Raw genomic sequence first — 20,660 nt, forward strand, 5'->3', positions numbered from 1 at the left:
AAAACCTACGTTAGAAGGTGCAAGGGACATACAACGGAGATGTTTTCTGAGTGTGCGTGTTAAAACGATGCACGCAGACGGGTGTATGGACAGAATAAACAGCGATATTTACAGAACAGCTAGCTTTTATATGTAAACAAACGATGAGTCATCCTCAGGGTACAACACGGTTTGTGGACCAACAACTGAGGCAGTCAATGATGATAATATGCCAACACACTACAGTGCATCAGAAAAGAGGGAATTATAGGTCAGTTGTTAACCCTCAGAGTATCACGTGTCCTAACCTTAACCCTCCTCTTTAACCTCTCAGTCACAATTACAGCAAACTAAAGTGTTAGCGCTAAGAGGAGGACTGTCACTAGAGCCAATCAGAAAAGCTTTTGCAAATTTAATTTTTTTTCTATAATCAATTACAAAAAAAAAATATTTCAAGAGTTATTTATTGACTGGAAACTGAGGTTTAGAGATGTTTTCTGGTGCCGCTCTGGCACAGTGTTGACTAATTTAGATAATTTTTAGAACATGCCTTTAAAATGCTTTTTTACTCTCATTTTCTTCTGGTCGACCAATAAAAATATGGCAATGTAGCATTTATATAAAATATGTCTGTATATTTACAATATTTAAAACATTTACAGTGTCGCCTGCTTTGTGTTTAAATGCCAAACGTGAAGAAAATGTGCAAACAGCTCTTTAAGCTCAGACACAACGTACAGATTTAGATGTGTACCTTAATGTAAAGTCAGTGCTACACTTTAAATGGTTGAGACATGATGAACCAGGACCTGACCTTCAGACCTGGTCTTCAGTAAGACACTTAAAACTTGGAAGGATCTAATTCCATGCTGTTGTTCTTTTTAAAACACAGAAATAGTTTTGTTTACCTGTTTTGTCCTCAGGCTGAGGAAGCCTGCAGCCGCCGGCGAAACGTAGCGACAAAACAGGTAAACAAAACTGTTTCTGTGTTTTAAAAAGAACGACAGCATGGAATTAGAACCACGACACAGTAAGAACACGCCTAAGATGTTCAATTGGAAGGATCTGCTTCACTTGTACACGTGGATCGACAAACATCGTCTCTAAGACAACAAACTGGCTTTTCTTAGTTGCATTTTCAGGTTTAGTTTGGAGATCTGAACCGAATGAAGAAACAAATGCACACAGAAACACCGGAAAGCGCAAACTGCACAATGTACTCAGAGAAAAGCAGCTACAGTTAATTTTTTACAGTATGCCCAACTGGTGCGATCACTCTGTGTGTGATATCTACATGGTTCAAAAGTCTTGTTTTGAACTTTTTTCTGATTGCATGTATAAATATAGCTTCAGCTGAAGCATGGTCGTGTGCATCTCTCAGTGGCTTTTTTACATCCACCTTTTCCCCCTGAGTCTATTTGTGTGGCTGGAACCAGCTAAAGCCAGTGTTGCCTGCCTCCATCGTGGAGAAGTCAGAACACGTCTCCTCCAGCCATGCTGTGCCACCTGAGGTGGGCGATCGCTGCCTCGCGTTGGGCTAACTCCACCTTCTCGTTCCTCTTGTGGTGATGGACCCTACTCAGGCTGCTCAGGATGAGTGTGCAGGCCGTTCTCAGGGTGTTTGACGCTGTGGCGCTCCCAGAAGGACTTGTGCAGCTGGTCCAGTTCAGACATCAGGGGCAGACCAATGTCCAAGTGCATCTTCAGGTTCTCCAGCCACTCCTCCAGTTTGGAAAAAGCAGGCCTAAGTAGTAAAATGTCATGCATTCAGTAAATAACAGGGTGAAATGGACCTTTATCTACAATTGTCGCACAAATCTTTAGGAGATGTCTGACCTTTTGTCTGCATCAAGGTCACAGCAAAGAGCAGCCATGGGGAAGAAAGCAGGGGGACAATCAGGAGGACAGAAGTGCTCCAGGAAGCCAGAAACGTTGAGTCCAAAGTCCGTAGCCCTGGGGAGGTAGTCTGGGTCTGCGTTCACTCGACCAATTATCTAATGGAGACAAAACCAATTTAAATCATCAAAGCTGCTGTTGACTGTCTAAAAGCAACTACAATAATTGCATTTTTTTGTTATAGTTGCTGAATAATGAGAGATCATCTGCAGAAGACTTACCTCACAGAGCATGATGCCAAAAGAAAATATGTCGACTCTTTCATCGTAGCTTTTTCCTAGAAAAGACAAAGTTAGCATGTCTTCTCATAGAAATAACCTAATGTTTACATTAATCATGCACTCTGTGTATCGTACCGTGGATCATCTCAGGAGCCATCCAATACGGGTTCCCCACCACAGTGTACCTCTTTCTACGGTCAGGCTTCTTCAGGCCCGCAGACAGTTTTCCCTGCGCCAGCTTTCCTTCAAGCTTATCATCCACCATGAGCCGAGCCAGACCGAAGTCTGCCACCACCACAGTGTTGTCCTAGATCATCCAAATACGACATTTAAAGATTATTCTGCTCAGATCAGATCAAATTAAAGATTCAACTTAGATTTTTATTATTAAGGTCGTGCACAAAGGGACAGTAAGCTGTTACCTCTCGCACCAGACAGTTGTGTGAGTTCAGGTCCCGGTGAATTATGTTCATGGAATGGAGATACGTCTGAGGAAAGACAGGAAGTAAAAAAAAAAAGGATCTAAAATGGGCATCAAGAGAAATTAAACTCCATTTTCATGTTAATTTGCCAGGATTGAACATTTCTGGTATTTACCACTGTACCCATCAGCACCAGTATTATTAGTATTAGTGTTATTAAGATCTTCAAAAGCTTATGGCTATCACTTAATAACATTTATATAAGATTCCTGCAAAAGCAAAATAAAATAAAATATTGAATAAATGATAGATCCATATCTGTAAAATGTTGTTGGAATGTAAAAAACACAGGAATCCGTCACATTTTGATGCTAGAAAAAAACCTTGATACAGAACTTTTTTGCTCTTGCTGCTGTGTTTTCCAACAAGACCACTAGAGGGAGTTAGCAGGGAGCCTAGCTGCTCAAATCGGAGTCACTTGAGTGGTTTTTAACTCACCATCCCAGCAGCGATGTCCTTGGCGAAGCTGACCCGCTGGTTCCAGGGATGGTTACTGTCCTGCACGCAGAAATCACACAAACATCATTAAAAAAAGCTGCTAAAACCAAGACCTGGAGTAACAACACACAGTTTTATCTCTGAAGTTTCCTGCTCACCATTTTCTTGATGGTTTCCCTCAGGGTTCCTCCCTTGATGTACTCTGCGATGAAGTTGAGTCTCTTGTCTTTGTAGAGGACTCCGATGAACTTGAGCACGTTGGGGTGATCGAGGCATCGCATCACTTTCACCTGAAGACACCATCACAAAGTCATCTTAAGGTAAAGTGGTAAGGCAGAAAATTACACCTCAGAGAGTAAACACGACGTCAAAAACCAGACTTGCACAAGAAAATTACGCTCAGATCAGGCGGCTTTGGGGGTTAAATGAGCTCCTATGCACACGCTTCCCTCTCTGAATGTTGTTTTGTTTGGAAGAGGAGAAAAAAAATCACTGTTACTCCTAAACTTTTCTCTTCCTGCGCCCAGTAAATTAAAAGAAAGCAGCAAGTTGAGACTTTTGGCCACCAACAAACAAGCAGGCTGAGCTGTGGTTTATTTTAACTGTTGTCTGCACTGATTACAAAGTAAGAGCTCAGTCCTGCTGCAAAATAATAATACAGAAAAAAACCACACACACGCACACACACACACACACAACCAGAGAACACCCCAGACAGACAACATCAGTATTTTGATTTCAGATACGCAAAAAAGAAGAAACTGTAGCCTCGTGCTATTTGAATTGAGTGCAGCATTAACCAATAGAGTTAGACATCTGCTTATGTACAGATGCCAATCGCATAGCAGGTACACACATATGTGGATGTAGCTAGACAATTAGCAACATTTCTTATGGAAAAGTAAACCTTTAAAATCTATATTTATGAATAAACAGCATCATGTGAGTCTAATAATTGTAAAATGATGTGTTTTAGCTCTGTTATCCAGCTAGTGGTGCGCCTTCACGAATGGGAGACGTTGCTGCAAGCTGCAATCATGTAAATATGCGGACAGAGCTTAAGGTGCAATCCATTTTCCCACCTCTAGATGGTGCCCTCTGAGAAAAAACTCGATTTCTTGGAGCTGATATTTGTATACAACCTACTTTCTATTTTCTTGGTGTTTCGATGTTTGAATTTATGAGGAAAAGCTCCACTCACCTCCTTCAGGAATGTTCTCTGTGTCTCATCATCAAAGCGAATTAGCTCTTTCATCACCATCACCTCCCCGGTCTCCCTGTGCGTCACCTAAACCAAAAACGCCAACGTTAACTGTAAGTATTCCTCCAGGCATATGAGACAGTGTGTCTGTTTTGCTAATGTAAAAACCTTGATGGCCTGCCCGAAGCATCCCTTTCCAAGCACTTCTCCGTGGATGAGGTCAGACGGGCGGAAGATGCGGTGAGTCCGATTGGACATGACCCGGAGCGACTCTGACCGATTGATTTCCTTCCTCTGGGAAATGGGCGACGCAGCGTTACTGGAGCCTGGAGACTTATCAATACTGTAGCTCCGCCTTCGGTGAGGTAAATATGAAACACTGGTGTTAAGAGTCCTAAGGAGAAGACTCTGTAATAAAGAAATTAAATATACTACTCCTTACGTTATGATGCGGGATTTCAGGTTGCTGATGTCATGGTTGGGGGGCTGGGTGATGGGCAGAATGGGGCTGGGGCCCCCTGACATGGGGGTGGATAGAGTTCCATCTACCTGATCTTCAGCCTCTGAGGAGCTTCGCTCTTTCCTCTGAGCATGTGGGTCGTGCTCGATGGTGAGCTGCAGTCGGCGGCTCGTCTCCTGGATGAGCAGGTCAATCTGCAAAGTCCAGGTCAGCCAATTACATAGAGAGGCAAGCCATTCTAACATGTAATCATATAATCTGGCTATGGTCCATAGACAGAACCCAGTCGTGGGGCGAAATCTACATTTGTCTTTTAACCGGAGCAAGGAACAAGGCAACGTAATCATCGGTACGGATGTCAGTCATTGGGGCACACCGCCATACAAAGTTGAAGAAGAAGCAAATACCTCCTTCATTGAAATGAAGGACTTTAGTACCTCTATCTTCTCATGTGTCAAAGAAAAGCCCAAGTCTAAATCGCCCAAAGTTGATGCCAAAACCATTTCAAACAAGGGCTGTTCCTGAGCCGACGCCATCTTTGTAGTTTTTATCCATCGCAGTTCTGGTGTTAAACCCGGCCAACGTCTCTCTATAAACATAGAGCATGAACCTAAATCTGTCCGGGCCAATGGTAGACCTGCTGAGGATACTATAATTTGTGTAAGTTTCTAAGCTACCATTGACACGATTTCTGGGGATTCCTGGGAATAAACATCTCTTTCAGAGTAAAGAAGTGGTGAATACCTCGTCCAGAGGAACATGGTGAATGGGTGTCCCGTTGATCTCCAGGATCTTGTCTCCAACATGGATGGAGTTTTTCACATCTGGGCTGATGCAGTCAGCATCCACTCTGGGAAAAACAACAACAACAATAAGATATAATTTGTTGCTCTTTGTCAAAGACTTGAGATCTGACAAGTCGGTGTCTCATTTATTTTAATTCAACAACACAGTCAGTCCGGCGTCCACACTCACTGCGAGACTCTAACGGTGCATCTCTGCTCAGGACCGTAGCCGTTGGTTGGGCTGATCGGCTGGTCGATGGCCACAGAGAATCCCCGCCCCTTGCGTCCATTGTCGCTCTTGTCGGTAGCTGGGATGGACACGAGTGTGACGGTGTGAGGGATCTGGGAACATGGCGAGTCCGGCAGTGACACTGGGGTGACGATGGTCTGGTGGTAACAGTGACCGCTGGAGATGGCGAAGAGAACGATAGTCACCATCAGAGGAAAAACCAGATAAATCCTCATTAAATCCATTTTTAAAAGCATCACATGTTGTTGACTCCAGTTTACTGAAAACGTCATTGTCTTGAGAAGAGGCTGACCTTTAGAATGAACTTTGCTTCACAATTATGGACTACAAATGAGACCTTTTCTCTAAAACAACATCGACTTTTGTGCTGTATGTACAGTTCTGTCCTTAAACTTCATCATAATGTCTTCATTGGATTTTGCCTATCATTTATTTATTATATCGGTGTAAAAAATAATTAAACTATGACAATTCTTCTGCAGACTGTCTCAGTGTCCTTCTTTGATCACAGAATGACTCAATAATGTGAGATATGTTCTGCAGAAGACTCTAGTCCTGCTTCTCTGAACGTCTATGGCTCGCCTGTGGCTTGTGAGAGTCACAAAACACAACCCTACAGCTAAATGAGCAGAAAAAAAGTGCATGAAACAAACTAGATTTTTGTTTTTTCACTTGTCACATTTCAGGAGAAAAATGAGGTAATATGAACAGCTCACTAATGCTCTTATTAAGCTAAATATTTCACAGGTTCCACCTGTGACTAATCAGGCTTTCCAATAATTTTCCAAAATTTTCCAAGAGTTTAGAATCTAATTGTGTTTATCAAAGAAAATCACATTTTCATTGTAAATCCCATTTTTGCAACCATTTCTGATTATGTTGAGCTGGATGCTCACCAGTAGAGTTTGGATCTCTCCACCAGAGCGTACGTGTCTCCATCACCGATGAAAGTCCGGCAGCTCAGACAGCTGAAGCATTCTGGGTGATATTTCTGTTCCCCTGCAACCTGTAAGAGGAATACAAACACATGCACACTTAAAATGGGTCCATGGTGGAGAGGGATGTGAGATAAGACTTTTCTCTGCATTAAGACTAAAATAAAAAAGTTGATAACAGAGGTAATGGTGTCGGTGGAGCGGAAGGCAACACCCGGCTGGGAAGTCTGGTCTCTGAGGGTAAGGCGGGGTTACAGGCTCGCTGATCGAGTTTGCTGCAGCCAGATGCCCTCTGAAGCTCGGGGCAGTTTTATGAACAACAGATGGAATTGAATTATTGCTGCAACACAGCAGCAGGAAATGAGAAAATAATTCACATTGACAGATCTGAGGATGATGTCCTGTTTCAGACCATAAACAGGTCAAATAAATCATAAAACCTAGAATACTTCTTTAAAAATTCTCCTTTACTGTAATTCATCAAGCAAAACAACAAATTAATTGTCCTTCACCTCTAATTAATATTAATGACCTCTAGCTCCTTCAGATAGCGGCGACCTACTATAATACTTAGTGGTGATCCATGATTAAACATGAGCAACAACGTTAAGCAGCGAAGGTCGAGATCACTGGAGCCATGTCCTCCCTGGAGGATGTGCTTGAGCTTTATTTTTTGCGTTAAGTGGCAGAAATGTCTTTGAGGGAGCCAGCTTCTTGACAGCTCTCCTCATCTGCAAAGATCTGCAATGCTAATGCATAAAAAGAGGCTAACAAGGGATGCTGGATACAGGAGTTCTGGACAAAAAATTTTACATTTCAGAATTTCAAAGCAGAAATTAGGAATGTAATATACAACACTATAAAATATAGACATATAAAGGATTTTGTAAATTAAAATAAAGTCTGAACAACTCTTAAAAGGAAAGTAGGTAGTTTTGACTTGCTTTTAGCACCCCCTAGCGTTCGTTTAATAGAACTGAAAGCAAAACCTTTCTCCTTGCTGTGCGTTCATCTTTTTAACACCTAAATCTAACAGCTGAAATGCCTCCTCAGCCTTGATCAGTGTCCACAGGAGTGATTCATCACTAAATCAAACAAATCAGCTATGTTCATGATCTAAAACATGCAGAAAACGTGCCGAAAGCAGCTCAGTTTTTTTCAGTCCAGCAGATTGGATTGGCACTCTGAAGTTGCAAATGTGGTATTCTGGCCACAGAGGGTGGTAGGGGTCTGAGTGACATTTCATTAACCCTGCAAAGGGTAATTTTAGCACATACTGGCTCAAGAAAACAATCTAAAAATCTGAAAAATTTGCAAAGTATCCCTTTAATAAACTAACTGCAGGATAAAATATGAACTTATGGCATCAAATGTGGATTCTACCAAAACAATAACATTATAGTCTTTATGTCTGCTGACCCAGCCTTAATGAAGAGAAGCAGAAAAGTGACACAAGCCAGTAAACATTCAGAGGACCCTCAGGCTGCAGAAAATCAAAACCAATTAATTATTAGCTTTATTACTACTTTATCTCCCCAAAGTACAATAGTATCCTGGCTTTTTATTACCCTAACCTTTGTTTTAATGATTTTTGGTTTTTTTTTATCAGTAACTAATAAAGGCCAGAATAACCATGATGTTCATAAAATATGAAAGACAAATTAAAAAGGAGAACAGCCCTTTAATGATTTAGTAACTGACCAGAGAACAAGGCAGACATATTTTTATTTACGACTGGAGCAGCCTCGTAAGGATGAGCAAATAGAGCGAGACATAAAAGGTGACTCCAAACAGACGTTGTGTGGCTTTCAAGTAAAATCCGACTATTCTTTCAGAGGGTTTTAGTTTGTTTCTTTTCTTGTGATTATCTGTGGATTTTCTCCCAGTGTGTCACTTCACATGTAACCTCTGAGAAGGCAGGAAGAGAAGACAGCTGGACGGGGATGACTAGTGAGCTGCCCTGCACAACCTGTCACTAATGGTACCATTTGCTTCAAGCGTAGGCTCCGAAAAACATGCACACACCCTCCGATAAACATGCACACACCCTTCTGAAGACCACATCTGACAGACAACTGCTGCCACCGCCTTTTTCATCAAGAGCATCACTTCCTCTCCAACGTTTAAAGAGAAACTGGGAGCATTTCAAAATAAAGTACATCACCCACCATGTGACTAAGACTGTCCAAAAGGAAAATGTAGAATATCACATGTTTAATACTGGCTCCACTGGATTTTACTGATCCTGTCATGAGCGAGCACATGCCTTTAAGCGTGTTGTGTCTGTATGAGCTCATCGTCACGCAGATGAGTGTGACTTCATTTTATCTAGTTGTGTGGTCACATCAAACCTTTTCTAGAGACAGACCAGACTGCTGATAGTTTTCCCTGTGGGTGGGTGAAGGGGGGTGGGGTGATGGGGTCTATGAATATCTGAGTCAGATTAGACCTTTAGCTAGTAGTTATGTGTGTCCACTTAGTGTTTTTGTAGCTACATAAAATGTTTTTAATAGTGCATCCCCTTGTACTGCTAATTGTTAGCATTAATATTTTTATATAAAACCTTCTGGTTATTGCTTTAGTGTATTTTTTTTATTTTAACCCTCTCAGGCTCAAAATAAGTTTTGATAAAAGGACAAACAACTAAGTCCTTCGGATGTACTTCTGAGTTAAAAAATGCTCATGAAATACGTATGTGGAGTAACCAGGTAGGTGTTAATGTTGCAAATCTGCAACACCTGCCTCTGAAGGGTTAACATGTGTTTTTCTTGGGAAATGTGATTTAACCCACATAGGAACACCTACACCTGATGTTACAATAAATAAATAAAAAAAAAACCAATAAAGGTTAAATCTCTAAACTTGGTATATTAGTATAACCTTGAAACAAATATTAGTATTTCGTAACTTTTTTTCATTTAAAATGGATTAGTCATCATCACACACCGGTGAAATAACATCTCTGCATTGAACCCATCCCCGTACGGAGCAGCGAGCTGCAGCAACGGCTGCGCTCAGGAACTATTTGGTGGTTTAAGCCCCCAATCCAATTCCCTTTAAAGGTGAGTGTCAAGCAGGGAGGCATTGGGTCCCATTTTTAGTCTTTGGTATGACCCAACACGATGATTTGAATCTCAATTTTCTAGTCTCAGGGCGGACACTCTTACACTGAACCACTGAGAAGGTTTATTTTAATAAAAAGAAAAAATAAATATTATTTTACCCATTGTAGAAAGGTTCTAGATCAGCAGAGACGTACTGCTTATGTTTTACAGGACTGATGAGCTAACGATCAGCGCTTAAAACAGCTCATTGTTCTAAATTTTTAAATTAATACAAGTAAATATAGCTTTATAAACCTTTACACCACCAGAGATTTCACCAGGGCTGTTTACAGGTGTAATCATCACCACCAGCAGCAAAATGTAGCTCTCCCATGCATTCAGGGGACTATTCCAGTAAAAATATCTCGATATGTCTGCAAAAATAAAACTGAAGCAAAATTGAAGGTATGATGGTTTTGATATGAGATTTAAATCTATGAGATTGAAACTATTTAAAGATGACAGAGTGACACAGTTCAGGCTAATGAGCTAACTGCTGGGTAGTGGAAATAAACTCTACTACCCCACCACAGAATGGACAGACTTTCTAATTACGCTCAACAGACAATAGTGAGCCAAAGCACTGCTGGCTTGATCTATCGCAGCTCAGACGCTTAGCTAATTTCCAAAGAGCTCTCCTTAGTATGCTGTGGAATGTGAATTGTTCCTCAAACACCATTCAGGGGGATTTATGATGGTTTTAAAGCTAAAGAACTTCAAAACATGTTGGTAGTAAATCAGAGCATCGTCGGATAAGGCTACCTTTCAAGATCATAATAGCAGCAAGATTAAACTGAGAAAAGTGAAAACATCCTGAGAAAACAAACACTTCTACACATTTCTACTTAAGGTTCATGTTTTTCAGGTCTCTTTTTCTTTTGGTTCCTCTTTTACCAACGTAACACAGTTTGAAATTTCCCCTAGGCATTTTCCAAATTCTACATGCTTTTTCACATTTTCCTTGGTGTTTACGAGAAATGAGTGACTGTCAGCACCATCGGTGACAGCTTGAAGATGAATTGTGCCATGTGGCAGCACTTTAGTCATTAAAAAGACAAATTTTCAAAATATAATAACTTGATGGCACTGGAGGCAAAAAAAAAACTTGGTCCTTATTTGTTGGGAACAATTATTTTTCAAACAGTAATTATTAGTTAACTGCTTCTGAGACTCCACAGTTAAAGAATAATGACTTTATGGCTCATAAATAGTACTCTGCTATCCCAGACAAGCCCCCAATTTGTCTTAACCTGGTTCAGCAGCCCAAACAAAAACTCGGAGCGATGCAGGATTAAATGGAAAACTGTTATGGAAATTTTATATTTCATTCAAGTTTTGAAATAAGGAAAGTTATTAAAAATATAAAGTACCACTTCGACACTCAAACCCCAGGAATCTCAAATGTATAAGATCTGCATTTAACCTGTGCAGAATAGAAATACAATATTATCCAAACAATCCTTAATAATGCAGCATCCACTTCCAGATTTTTTTGCTACACACTTAGAAACATGTGGTTTTAGTGTATGGATTTGTATTTATATGCTGGTAAAAAAGATATTTTAACTCAGTATTGTATGGTGGTTCATTCATTTGTCGATGAAGAGAGAGCTAAATGAGTCACTGGGAATTCCTGAAGGTTAACATCACTAGCACGATTAAAATGTTGCACAAATCAAGGCTGCTTTTAGCAGAAGTAAGGTCAAAGAAAGAAGAAGTTGCTTGTGCAGAATACTCTTTCAAGCTGCAGTTGACATCATTTACGGAAATACAATTAGACTGAAAGACTAAGACTGAGGACAGTGGGCTACATTGATGCTCTCTGAATGGAAACCCCCTCCCACCATAAACAGTACAGAACCACAGTATACACAGGCCCCTGGCTTTAGACAGCATCAATGCAATCTGCTGCTGTCGGCACATCCCACACTCGCTGCGGACAGACTCATGCATGGTGGGTAGTAAATGTAAACTATCTGCCTAAATGCACTTGGAATCTTACTCCAACCTTCACAATCAGATAAAGAACAGTTTCTATAAATAGCGGGCATGTCACTTCTCATTGGTTTTTCATTATATGAAATGAAAACGAGAAGAGAATCTGCAGTAATCCACTGTCCCAGTTTGAAATGACCCAAATAATTTACTTGTACTTTACAGTTATGAAATAAAGAAGATGGTGGAATAAAATGCAAAAGCAAGCAGCTAACCATCCCACTGCAGGCTGCTTACCCAGCTTCCTTCTCGTCGGTTCATTAATACTAAATCTGACCTCAACAGCAGCAGCTAGGATCATCCTCACCTTCTTATCCCGTCTCCACAGCCTGAGACAGCAAAAGCTCCAGAAAAACAAGTCTCCCACCATGTCAGCGAGAGCCGGTGTCTCCCACAGCTCTTTTAGTTCATTCTACTGAGACTAGCGCTTCCCTTGCTGTCACAACAAAACACTGGCAGCAGCCAAGCCGAGCGCAGTCAGAGGGCTGGAGGGAGGGAGGGAGGTGGAGCAGCCCACGCCTTTGCAGCTGAGCTCATCTCTGAATCAAAGTCACTCCTCCAGGCTCTCACCCCTCCCTCCCCATCTTCCTCTTCCCTCTTACTTTTGCAATGACCTCATCGTTTCCTGCTTCGCCCCGCCCACATGTGAAAGCACAGCAGCCAGCCAGCTGGCTCCAACACACACACACCTCCAACCCTGGTGTCTTCACCCCTTGTTCTACACCATGCTGGGTACCACTCAGAAAAATCCTGATATAAGCTGTGAAAAGCATCAAACACAAGAAATGTTGAAGAGAAATGCTTATTTGGTTTGCTTTCTATATTACAGTCTTTTTTTCTCCATATTATATGGACTTTATGTTACCTTAATCTAGATAATTCTCTCTAGAAATGTTATCTTCAGAAACCTTAAATATTTCACATAATACCAGTAAAACCAATGGACTTTTTCTATTTTAAGATGGTTAAAATGTTTAAAATTGGCTAAATTCTGGCCTAAAGGAAGGCAAAATTTTAAAACAAAAATATTTTTTGTCCCATGTCCTGCATGCTAACAAACACTGACTCTGGTCTCACTGACAGCCCATAAGGCCACCAGACTGATATTTATAGACTGTCAGATGTAATCGCTGTGCTGTGTGATGAAGAGATGCAGACAGTCTGCAGAGGCGTCTGCTAACGCAAACCTGATTACCCTGGAAGTTCTGGATGCTGCTATAAATATTGGAAAACATCCTGATCATCCATCCATCCATCCATCCATCCATCCATCCATCCATCCATCCATCCATCCATCTTCATCCACTCCACTTTTCCCATCCATCCATCTTCATCCACTCCACTTGTCCGGAGTCGGGTCGCGGGGGCAGTAGCCTAAGGCGAGAGGCCCAGACTTCCCTCTCCCCAGCCACTTGGGCCAGCTCCTCCGGGGGAATCCTAAGGCGTTCCCTGGCCAGGTGAGAGACATAGTCCCTCCACCGTGTCCTGGGTCTACCTTTAGGTCTCCTCCCGGTTGGACGTGCCCGGAAAACCTCACCAGGGAGGCATCCTGACCAGATGCCCGAGCCACCTCAACTGGCTCCTCTCGATGTGGAGGAGAAGCGGGTCTACTCCGAGCCCCTCCCAAATGACCGAGCTTCTCACCCTATCTCTTCGGAGAAAACTCATTTCGGCCGCTTGTATCCGCGATCTCGTTCTTTCGGTCACTACCCAAAGCTCATGACCATAGGTGAGGGTAGGAACGTAGATCGACCGTAAACAGAGAGCTTCGCCTTCTGACTCAGCTCTCTCTTCACCACGACAGACCGGTAAAACACCCGCATCACTGCAGATGCAGCACCAATCCGCCAATCGATCTCACGCTTCAGTTTTCCCTCACTCGTGAACAAGATCCCGAGATACTTAAACTCCTCCACTTGGGGCAGGACCTCATCCCTGACCCGGAGAAGGCATTCTACCCTTTTCCGAATCAAGACCATGGTCTCAAGATTTAGAGGAGCTGATTCTCATCCCAGCTGCTTCACACTCGGCTGCGAACCACTCCAGCGAAGGCTGAAGATCACGTTCTGATGAAGCTAACAGGACCACATAATCTGCAAAAAGCAGAGACCTGATCCTCAGGCCACCAAAACGGATGCCCTCCACACCTTGGCTGCGCCTAGAAATCCTGTCCATAAAGGTTATGAACGGAATCGGTGACAAAGGGCAGCCTTGGCGGAGTCCAACTCTCACTGGGAACGAGCCCGACTTACTGCCGGCAATGCGGACCAAGCTCTGACCCCGGTCATACAGGGACCTAACAGCCTGTATCAGAGGGCCTGGTACCCCATACTCCAGGAGTAACCCCCACAGGGCCCCCCCGATGGATGCGGCCAAACGCCTTCTCCAAATCCACAAAACACATGTAGACTGGTTGGGCAAATTCCCACGCACCCTCCAGGATCCCCCTAAGGGTATAGAGCTGGTCCGGTGTTCCACGACCAGGACGAAAACCACATTGCTCCTCCTGAATCTGAGGATCAACAATCCGACAGACCCTCCTCTCCAGAACCCCTGAATAGATCTTACCAGGAAGGCTCAGGAGTGTGATCCCCTGTAGTTGGAACACACCCTGCGGTCCCCCTTTTTAAACAAGGGAACCACCACCCCGGTCTGCCAGTCCAGTGGGACTGCCCCCGATGTCCACGCGATATTACAGAGCCGCGTCAGCCAACACAGCCCCACAACATCCAGAGCCTTAAGGAACTCCGGGTGGATCTCATCCACCCCTGGAGCCTTGCCACAGAGGAGCTTTTTAACCACCTCAGTGACCTCAGCACCAGAGATTTGAGAGGACAACCCAAAGTCCCTAGACTCTGCTTCCTCACTGGAAGACGTGTCGGTAGGATTGAGGAGGTCTTCGAAGTATTCTTCCCACCGATCCACAACATCCTGAGTAGATGTCGGCAGCACACCGTCCCCACTATAGTTGGTAGCACACTGCTTCCCCCCCGAGGCGCCGGATGGTGGACCAGAATCTCCTCGAAGCCGTACGGAAGTCTTGCTCCATGGTCTCACCGAACTCCTCCCATGCCCGGGTTTTTTCCTTGGCGACCACCCGAGCCGCATTCCACTTGGACTGCCGGTACCCGTCAGCTGCCTCTGGAGTCCCACAGGCCAAAAAGACCTGATAGGACTCTTTCTTCAGCTTTACAGCATCCCTAACCGCTGGTGTCCTCCAGGGGCAGATTTAGGACTGAAGAAGATCCGGGGCTTAACACAATTAAGCGCGCGCACACACACACACACACACGCACGCACACACGTGACACACACTAGTCAACATCATATATGTCTTGTACCACATAATTTTTAATCTGAAGCTACATATTAAGCATTTTCAGGGCAGAGTGTTCCTATTAGTGTTTAGTGTGAGATGATAGTAAATATTCCCTTTCTTTCTCCATCAACTTTACCTGATAGTAAGCTAACTTTAGGCAAACCAGCAGCACAACAAATATTTTCAAATAAGACTCACAAACATGAGTCAACACCAGTCTCATCAAAGCTGGGGTTCTGTCGCGGTACTTTTTGTCTAAAAAACGTCCTTTTGTCCATCTTCACTCATGCGTTTCAGGCAGAGAGTGTAGAAGAAGCCGGCTGCTGAAGGGCTTCTTCTTCAGTGGTGGAGGCTCAGGCAGGCTGTATACACACTACTGCCAGCTGCTCCCTCTCTGTTGGACTTTGGTACTGCATGTCACTTCCGCGATTTAGATCCGGGGCTTTTCATGAAACATCCGGGGCTTCAGCCTAAGTAGCCGGGCCTAACGCCACCCCTGGTGTCCACCAGCGGGTTCGGGGGTTGCCACCACGACAGGCACAGACGATCCTGCGACCACAGCTCCGGTAGGCCGCATGAACAATGGAGGCACGGAACAGGGTCCATTCAGACTCAATGTCCCCCGCCTCCCCTGGAACATTTTGGAAGTTCTGTCGGCGGTGGGAATTGAAGCTCCTTCTGACAGGAGGCTCTGCCAGACGTTCCCAGTAGACCCTCGCAATACGTTTAGGCCTGCCTGGTCTGACCGGCATCCTCCCCCACCATCTGAGCAAACTCACCACCAGGCAGTGGTCTGTTGACAGCTCCGCCCCTCTCATATAAACCTTAAAATTATGAACCTTTAGGTAGAATACTACATTTAAATTCCCATATGAAGCTGTAATTTCTTTAGAAAACTTTCCTTTTAAACATAGAAGAAATGGTTTAGATGCTACTTGGTCTGAAATAAACCAAAAACAACATCAGCCTTACTCATTTTAACCCACAAAACCACTGAACTGAGGTGGTCTGTTCTACTTCCTATGTCATTTTCTTCTTCTGGGATGTCTGTTTGACACATTCAATCACACGTATATATTTCTATGTTTGTTTTTGTCCACTTAAACTAGTTTTTCTTCATTTTTAAATGTCCTTTTGCTTCTAAAGCTCTGTTAGTTTCTTACAAACAGCCATCAATCACACTTTGCATGTAATTAAACCAGAATGGCATCATTGGAATAAGGAACTATGACAGTTGTGTTGGGTAAGATGATGTTATTCCCATTAATAAACATGTTATATTAAATCATCACATCCCATAAGTGTTTCCTTTGTAAAACATTGCTGTGGATTTACCAGTTTAACTCATTCAAGCAGCTCTAGGATCATTTTAGATTGAGCTGCTGGTTTCTGACCCAGGATCTGAGCAACAGCAGCTACAAAACCTTAAAAGGTGAGAGTTCAGAACAAAAATAGGAGTTCTGTAACATTTGAATGTGTATCTCATCTAAACAGTTTGTTTGGAATATGGTCTAAATGTTAACAGCAGTTAACATCATATGCATGGTAATCTGTGGACTGGAAAAGCAAAAATGAGTTTATTTCTATCTTTCCACACAAGTTCAGAAATGAAACCAATCAGCCCACAGCTTCTCCTCAGAGGGGATTTCAGCCAACAGAGGAGCTGCTTTCATCAGTGTTTCCACACCAAAAGGAGAAAATGTGAAGTCTCTAAACATTGTTTTCTGAGGTCTATGAGAATCAGAATCAGAAGTTTTTATTGCCATATGTGTGCCAAGTCACAACATTAGGAAATTGCTGCGGTATTTTGGTGCAGAAGGTAAGAAAGAAAAAATAATTAATTAAGAGATAAGCAATATAAGAACTAATAAAACACTCATGATAAAATTATTAATGTAAAAAGTGGCAAGAATTAGAGAAGCAGCTATCTACTCCGTGTAGGTATTAATCTGAGTGTTTGCTGAATGTTTCAAGCACAGCATCAGGCCACGTGACTGGGACCAATCAACTTGAGTGGGCTGCCCTAGGATTTTCATTCAAAGGTCCAACTGCAGAGGGGAAGTAACTGTTTTTGTGGCGAGAGGTTCTGGTCCGAATGGATCTGAGCCTTCTGCCAGATGGGAGCGAGTCGAAGAGACTGTGTCCAGGGTGACACGAGTAAGCTATTATCCAACCTGCATGCCTCAATGTCCTAGAGGTGTACAGATCTTGAATGGAGGGGAGTTTGCAGCCAATGACCTTCTCCGCAGAGCACACGACACGCTGCAGCCTCTTCTTGTCCCTGGTGGTAGCTCCAGCGTACCACACGGTGATGGAGGAGGTGAGGATGGACTCGATGATAGTGGTGTAGAAATGCCTCATTGACTGTGGTGATAGGTTGAATTTCTTCAACTGCCTCAGGAAGTACATCCTCTGCTGGGCCTTTTTTCTGATGGTGGTGATGGTGGGCTCCCATTTGAGGTCCTGGGTGATGGTGGTGCCCAGGAAGCGACATGAGTCCACCATCGTGATGGGAGTGTCAGACAGGTTTAAGGGGGGGATGGGGTGTGTGTGTTTCCTAAAGTCCACAACAACCTCCGCTCTCTTCTGGGTGTTTAGCACCAGGTTGTTGTGGCTGCACCAGGACACCAGCCGTTCAGCCTCCATTCTGTAAGCGGACTCATCCCCATTAGAGATGAGTCCGATGATGGTGGTGTCGTCAGCAACCTTAATTAGTTTGACAGACTCATGCTTGGAGGTGCAGCTATTGGTGTACAGGGAGAAGAGCAGAGGGGAAAGAACACAGCCCTGTGGTGAGCCGGCGCTGATGGTCCGTTGGTCCGAGACATTCTTCCCCAGCCTGACTTGTTGTCTCCTGTCTGTCAGGAAGTCAGTGATCCACCTGCAGATGGGGTCAGGCACGTTCATCTGGGACTTTTTGTCTTGGAGGAGGTCTGGCAGGATTGTGTTGAATGCAGAGCTGAAGTCCACAAACAATATCCTGGCGTAGGTACCTGGGGAGTCTAGATGCTGCAGGACGAATTGTAGAGCCATGTTGATTGCGTCATCTACAGACCTGTTTGCTCTGTAGGCAAACTGCAGGGGGTCCAGGAGGGGGGCTGTGAGGGTCTTGAGGTGGGGGAGAACTAGGTGCTCAAATGACTTCATGACCACAGATGTCAGAGCCACAGGTCTGTAGTCATTTAGTCCAGTGATTCTTGGTTTCTTGGGGACAGGGACTATGGTGGAGATCTTGAAGCAGGCAGGCACATGCGATTCCTCCAGTGAGGAGTTGAAGAAGCTCGTAAACACTGGGGCCAGCTCTTCAGCACAGTGCTTTAGAGTGGCAGGAGCCACACCATCAGGGCCCAGGGCTTTTCGTGTGTTAAGGGACCTGAACTGCTTCTGTAGGTTTGTGGTGGAGGTGTGTGATGTGAAGACCTCATGAGTGGAGAGTGAGAGGGAGGGTGATGAAGGTAAATAATAATAATAATACATTTTATTTAAAAGCGCCTTTCAGGACACCCAAGGTCACTTTACACAAAACACGTAATAAAATACAATAAAACAATAATAAAACCCAAAGAAGGAAAAAACAAAGAGAGAAACAGTTCAATACAATCAGAGGTTGTAGGCAGATTTAAACATGTGTGTTTTGAGTTTTGTTTTGAAAAGGGTAAAACTGTCGACGTTCCTGATGTCTGGGGGAAGTGAGTTCCAGAGTTGAGGAGCAGAGCGGCTGAAAGCTCTGCTCCCCATGGTAGCGAGACGGGCAGAAGGAACCGCAAGATGGATGGAAGAAGAAGATCTGAGTGAACGGGACGGGGTGTGAATACTTATAAGGTCTGAAATATATGGAGGAGAGAGGTTGTGGATTGCTTTGAAGGTATGAAGGAGAATTTTGAAGATGGACCTAAATTTAACTGGGAGCCAGTGAAGCTGCTGGAGAACCGGGGTGATGTGGTGAAAGGAAGGGGTTCTGGTGATAATACGGGCTGCTGAATTCTGGACCAGTGGCAGTTTATGAAGGAGTTTGTTGGGGAGACCATAAAGAAGTGAATTGCAATAGTCGATACGGGAGGTGACGAGGCTGTGGACGAGAATGGCGGCAGTGTGAGGGGTCAGTGAGGGACGGAGACGGTTTACGGAACGTAGATGGAAGTATGCTGACCGAATTAAGTTATTAATGTGAGCCTGAAAAGAAAGTGAGCTGTCGAGAATGACACACAGACTCTTGACGTGAGGTGAGGGGGAGACTATGGCGCTGTCAATAGTTAAAGAAAAGCTGTCAGATGTTGAGAGGGTGGAGTTAGTGCCAACTAGAAGAAGTTCAGTTTTATTGCCGTTGAGTTTGAGGAAATTAGAGGTGAACCATGATTTGATTTCAGAGAGGCAGAGTGTAAGAGAGGATGGTGGGAGAGTTGAGTTGGGCTTACTGGAAATGTAGACCTGGGTGTCATCTGCAAAGCAGTGAAACTGGATATTGAATTTGCGGAAGATTTTGCCGATAGGGAGGAGATATACTATGAAGAGGAGGGAGCTGTAAAATTCCACAGTGATGGTGATGGCTCTGTAGTGGGGAGTGGCTGACCAATGTCTCTATTGTTGGGGCTGGACGAGGAGTGAGGCCTGCCTGATGGCTCATCAAACCGACAATAGAAATTGTTTAGGTTGTTTGCCAAGAGCAGATTATCGGTGGAGGCGGGGGTTCTGGGTTTGTAGTTGGTAATGTTCCTGAAACTTTTCCACACAGAGGTTGGGTCGTTTTCAGAGATTTGCTGCTGCATTTTGTCATGATGCTGGTGTTTTGCTTTGACCAATTCTTTGCTGAACCTGTATTTAGTGTCTCTGTAGGAGTCCTTGTCCCCCCTTTTAAATGCATATCTCTTTTCTAACCACAGCTGTTTGAGTTTAGGGGTAAACCAGGCTTTGTCATTGTTATAACTCACCCTGGTGTGTGCTGGTATGATGCTGTCCTGACAGAAGAGGATGTAGGAGGTGACGGTATCTGTGAACTCATCTAAACTGTCTGAGGTGGCCTTCATTACCTCCCAGTCTGTGGTCTCAAAGCATGCGCGAAGCTCCTCTGCGGCATCTGTGTTCCACTGTCTTGTTGACTTCAAAACAGGCTTGGAGAGTTTTAGCCTTTGTTTGTAAGCTGGGATCAGATGGATGGTCACGTGGTCAGAGAGTCCAAGCGCAGCACGCGCTACTGCATGATAAGCTCCTGTTACTGTGCTGTAACAGTGGTCCAGGGTTTTCCCCTCTCTGGTTGGACATTTGATATACTGTTTATATTTGGGAAGCTCCTGGCTCAGATTTGCTTTGTTAAAGTCTCCAAGTACAATGATGAGGGAGTCCGGGTACGTCCGCTCCATGCACAGTATCTCTCCCGCGAGCGCACGCTGAGCCTCGTGCACGTCCGCGTCAGGTGGGATGTAAACAGCGCCTAGAATGAATGAGGCGAACTCCCGCAGAGAGTAAAATGGTTTACAGTTTGTGAAAAGATATTCCAGAGATGGAGAACAATGCTGCGCGATCACTGTGACATCTGTGCACCAACCATTATTGATGTAAAAACACACACCTCCACCTGCGGTCTTGCCGGAGAGAGTC

At 43.9% G+C, this 20,660-nt stretch overlaps 1 protein-coding gene across 3 annotated transcripts in view; it reads right to left on the minus strand.

Annotated features, from left to right (window-relative positions):
- Nucleotides 1-1,353: 1,353 nt before the first annotated feature.
- Nucleotides 1,354-20,660, minus strand: part of limk1a (LIM domain kinase 1a) — a 60,309-nt gene continuing 41,002 nt past the window's right edge. For 2 of the 3 annotated variants that reach the window (XM_015951597.3, XM_015951598.3), the window contains 13 exons: nt 6,609-6,718; nt 5,653-5,868; nt 5,422-5,527; nt 4,660-4,871; nt 4,386-4,572; nt 4,218-4,304; nt 3,175-3,306; nt 3,017-3,076; nt 2,519-2,584; nt 2,232-2,403; nt 2,097-2,152; nt 1,816-1,973; nt 1,354-1,723 (listed from right to left, as the gene is read on the minus strand). In XM_015951597.3, the coding sequence (XP_015807083.1) occupies nt 1,555-1,723; nt 1,816-1,973; nt 2,097-2,152; nt 2,232-2,403; nt 2,519-2,584; nt 3,017-3,076; nt 3,175-3,306; nt 4,218-4,304; nt 4,386-4,572; nt 4,660-4,871; nt 5,422-5,527; nt 5,653-5,868; nt 6,609-6,718 (1,731 nt within the window). In that variant the 3' untranslated portion in view covers nt 1,354-1,554. Of the gene's footprint in view, nt 1,724-1,815; nt 1,974-2,096; nt 2,153-2,231; nt 2,404-2,518; nt 2,585-3,016; nt 3,077-3,174; nt 3,307-4,217; nt 4,305-4,385; nt 4,573-4,659; nt 4,872-5,421; nt 5,528-5,652; nt 5,869-6,608; nt 6,719-12,053; nt 12,221-20,660 lie in introns of those variants that run through there. The other variant, XM_015951599.3, reaches the window with a different exon arrangement.

The sequence above is a fragment of the Nothobranchius furzeri genome, chromosome 13 (assembly GCF_043380555.1).
Source record: "Nothobranchius furzeri strain GRZ-AD chromosome 13, NfurGRZ-RIMD1, whole genome shotgun sequence".
In the NCBI taxonomy this organism is placed as follows: Eukaryota; Metazoa; Chordata; class Actinopteri; order Cyprinodontiformes; family Nothobranchiidae; genus Nothobranchius; species Nothobranchius furzeri.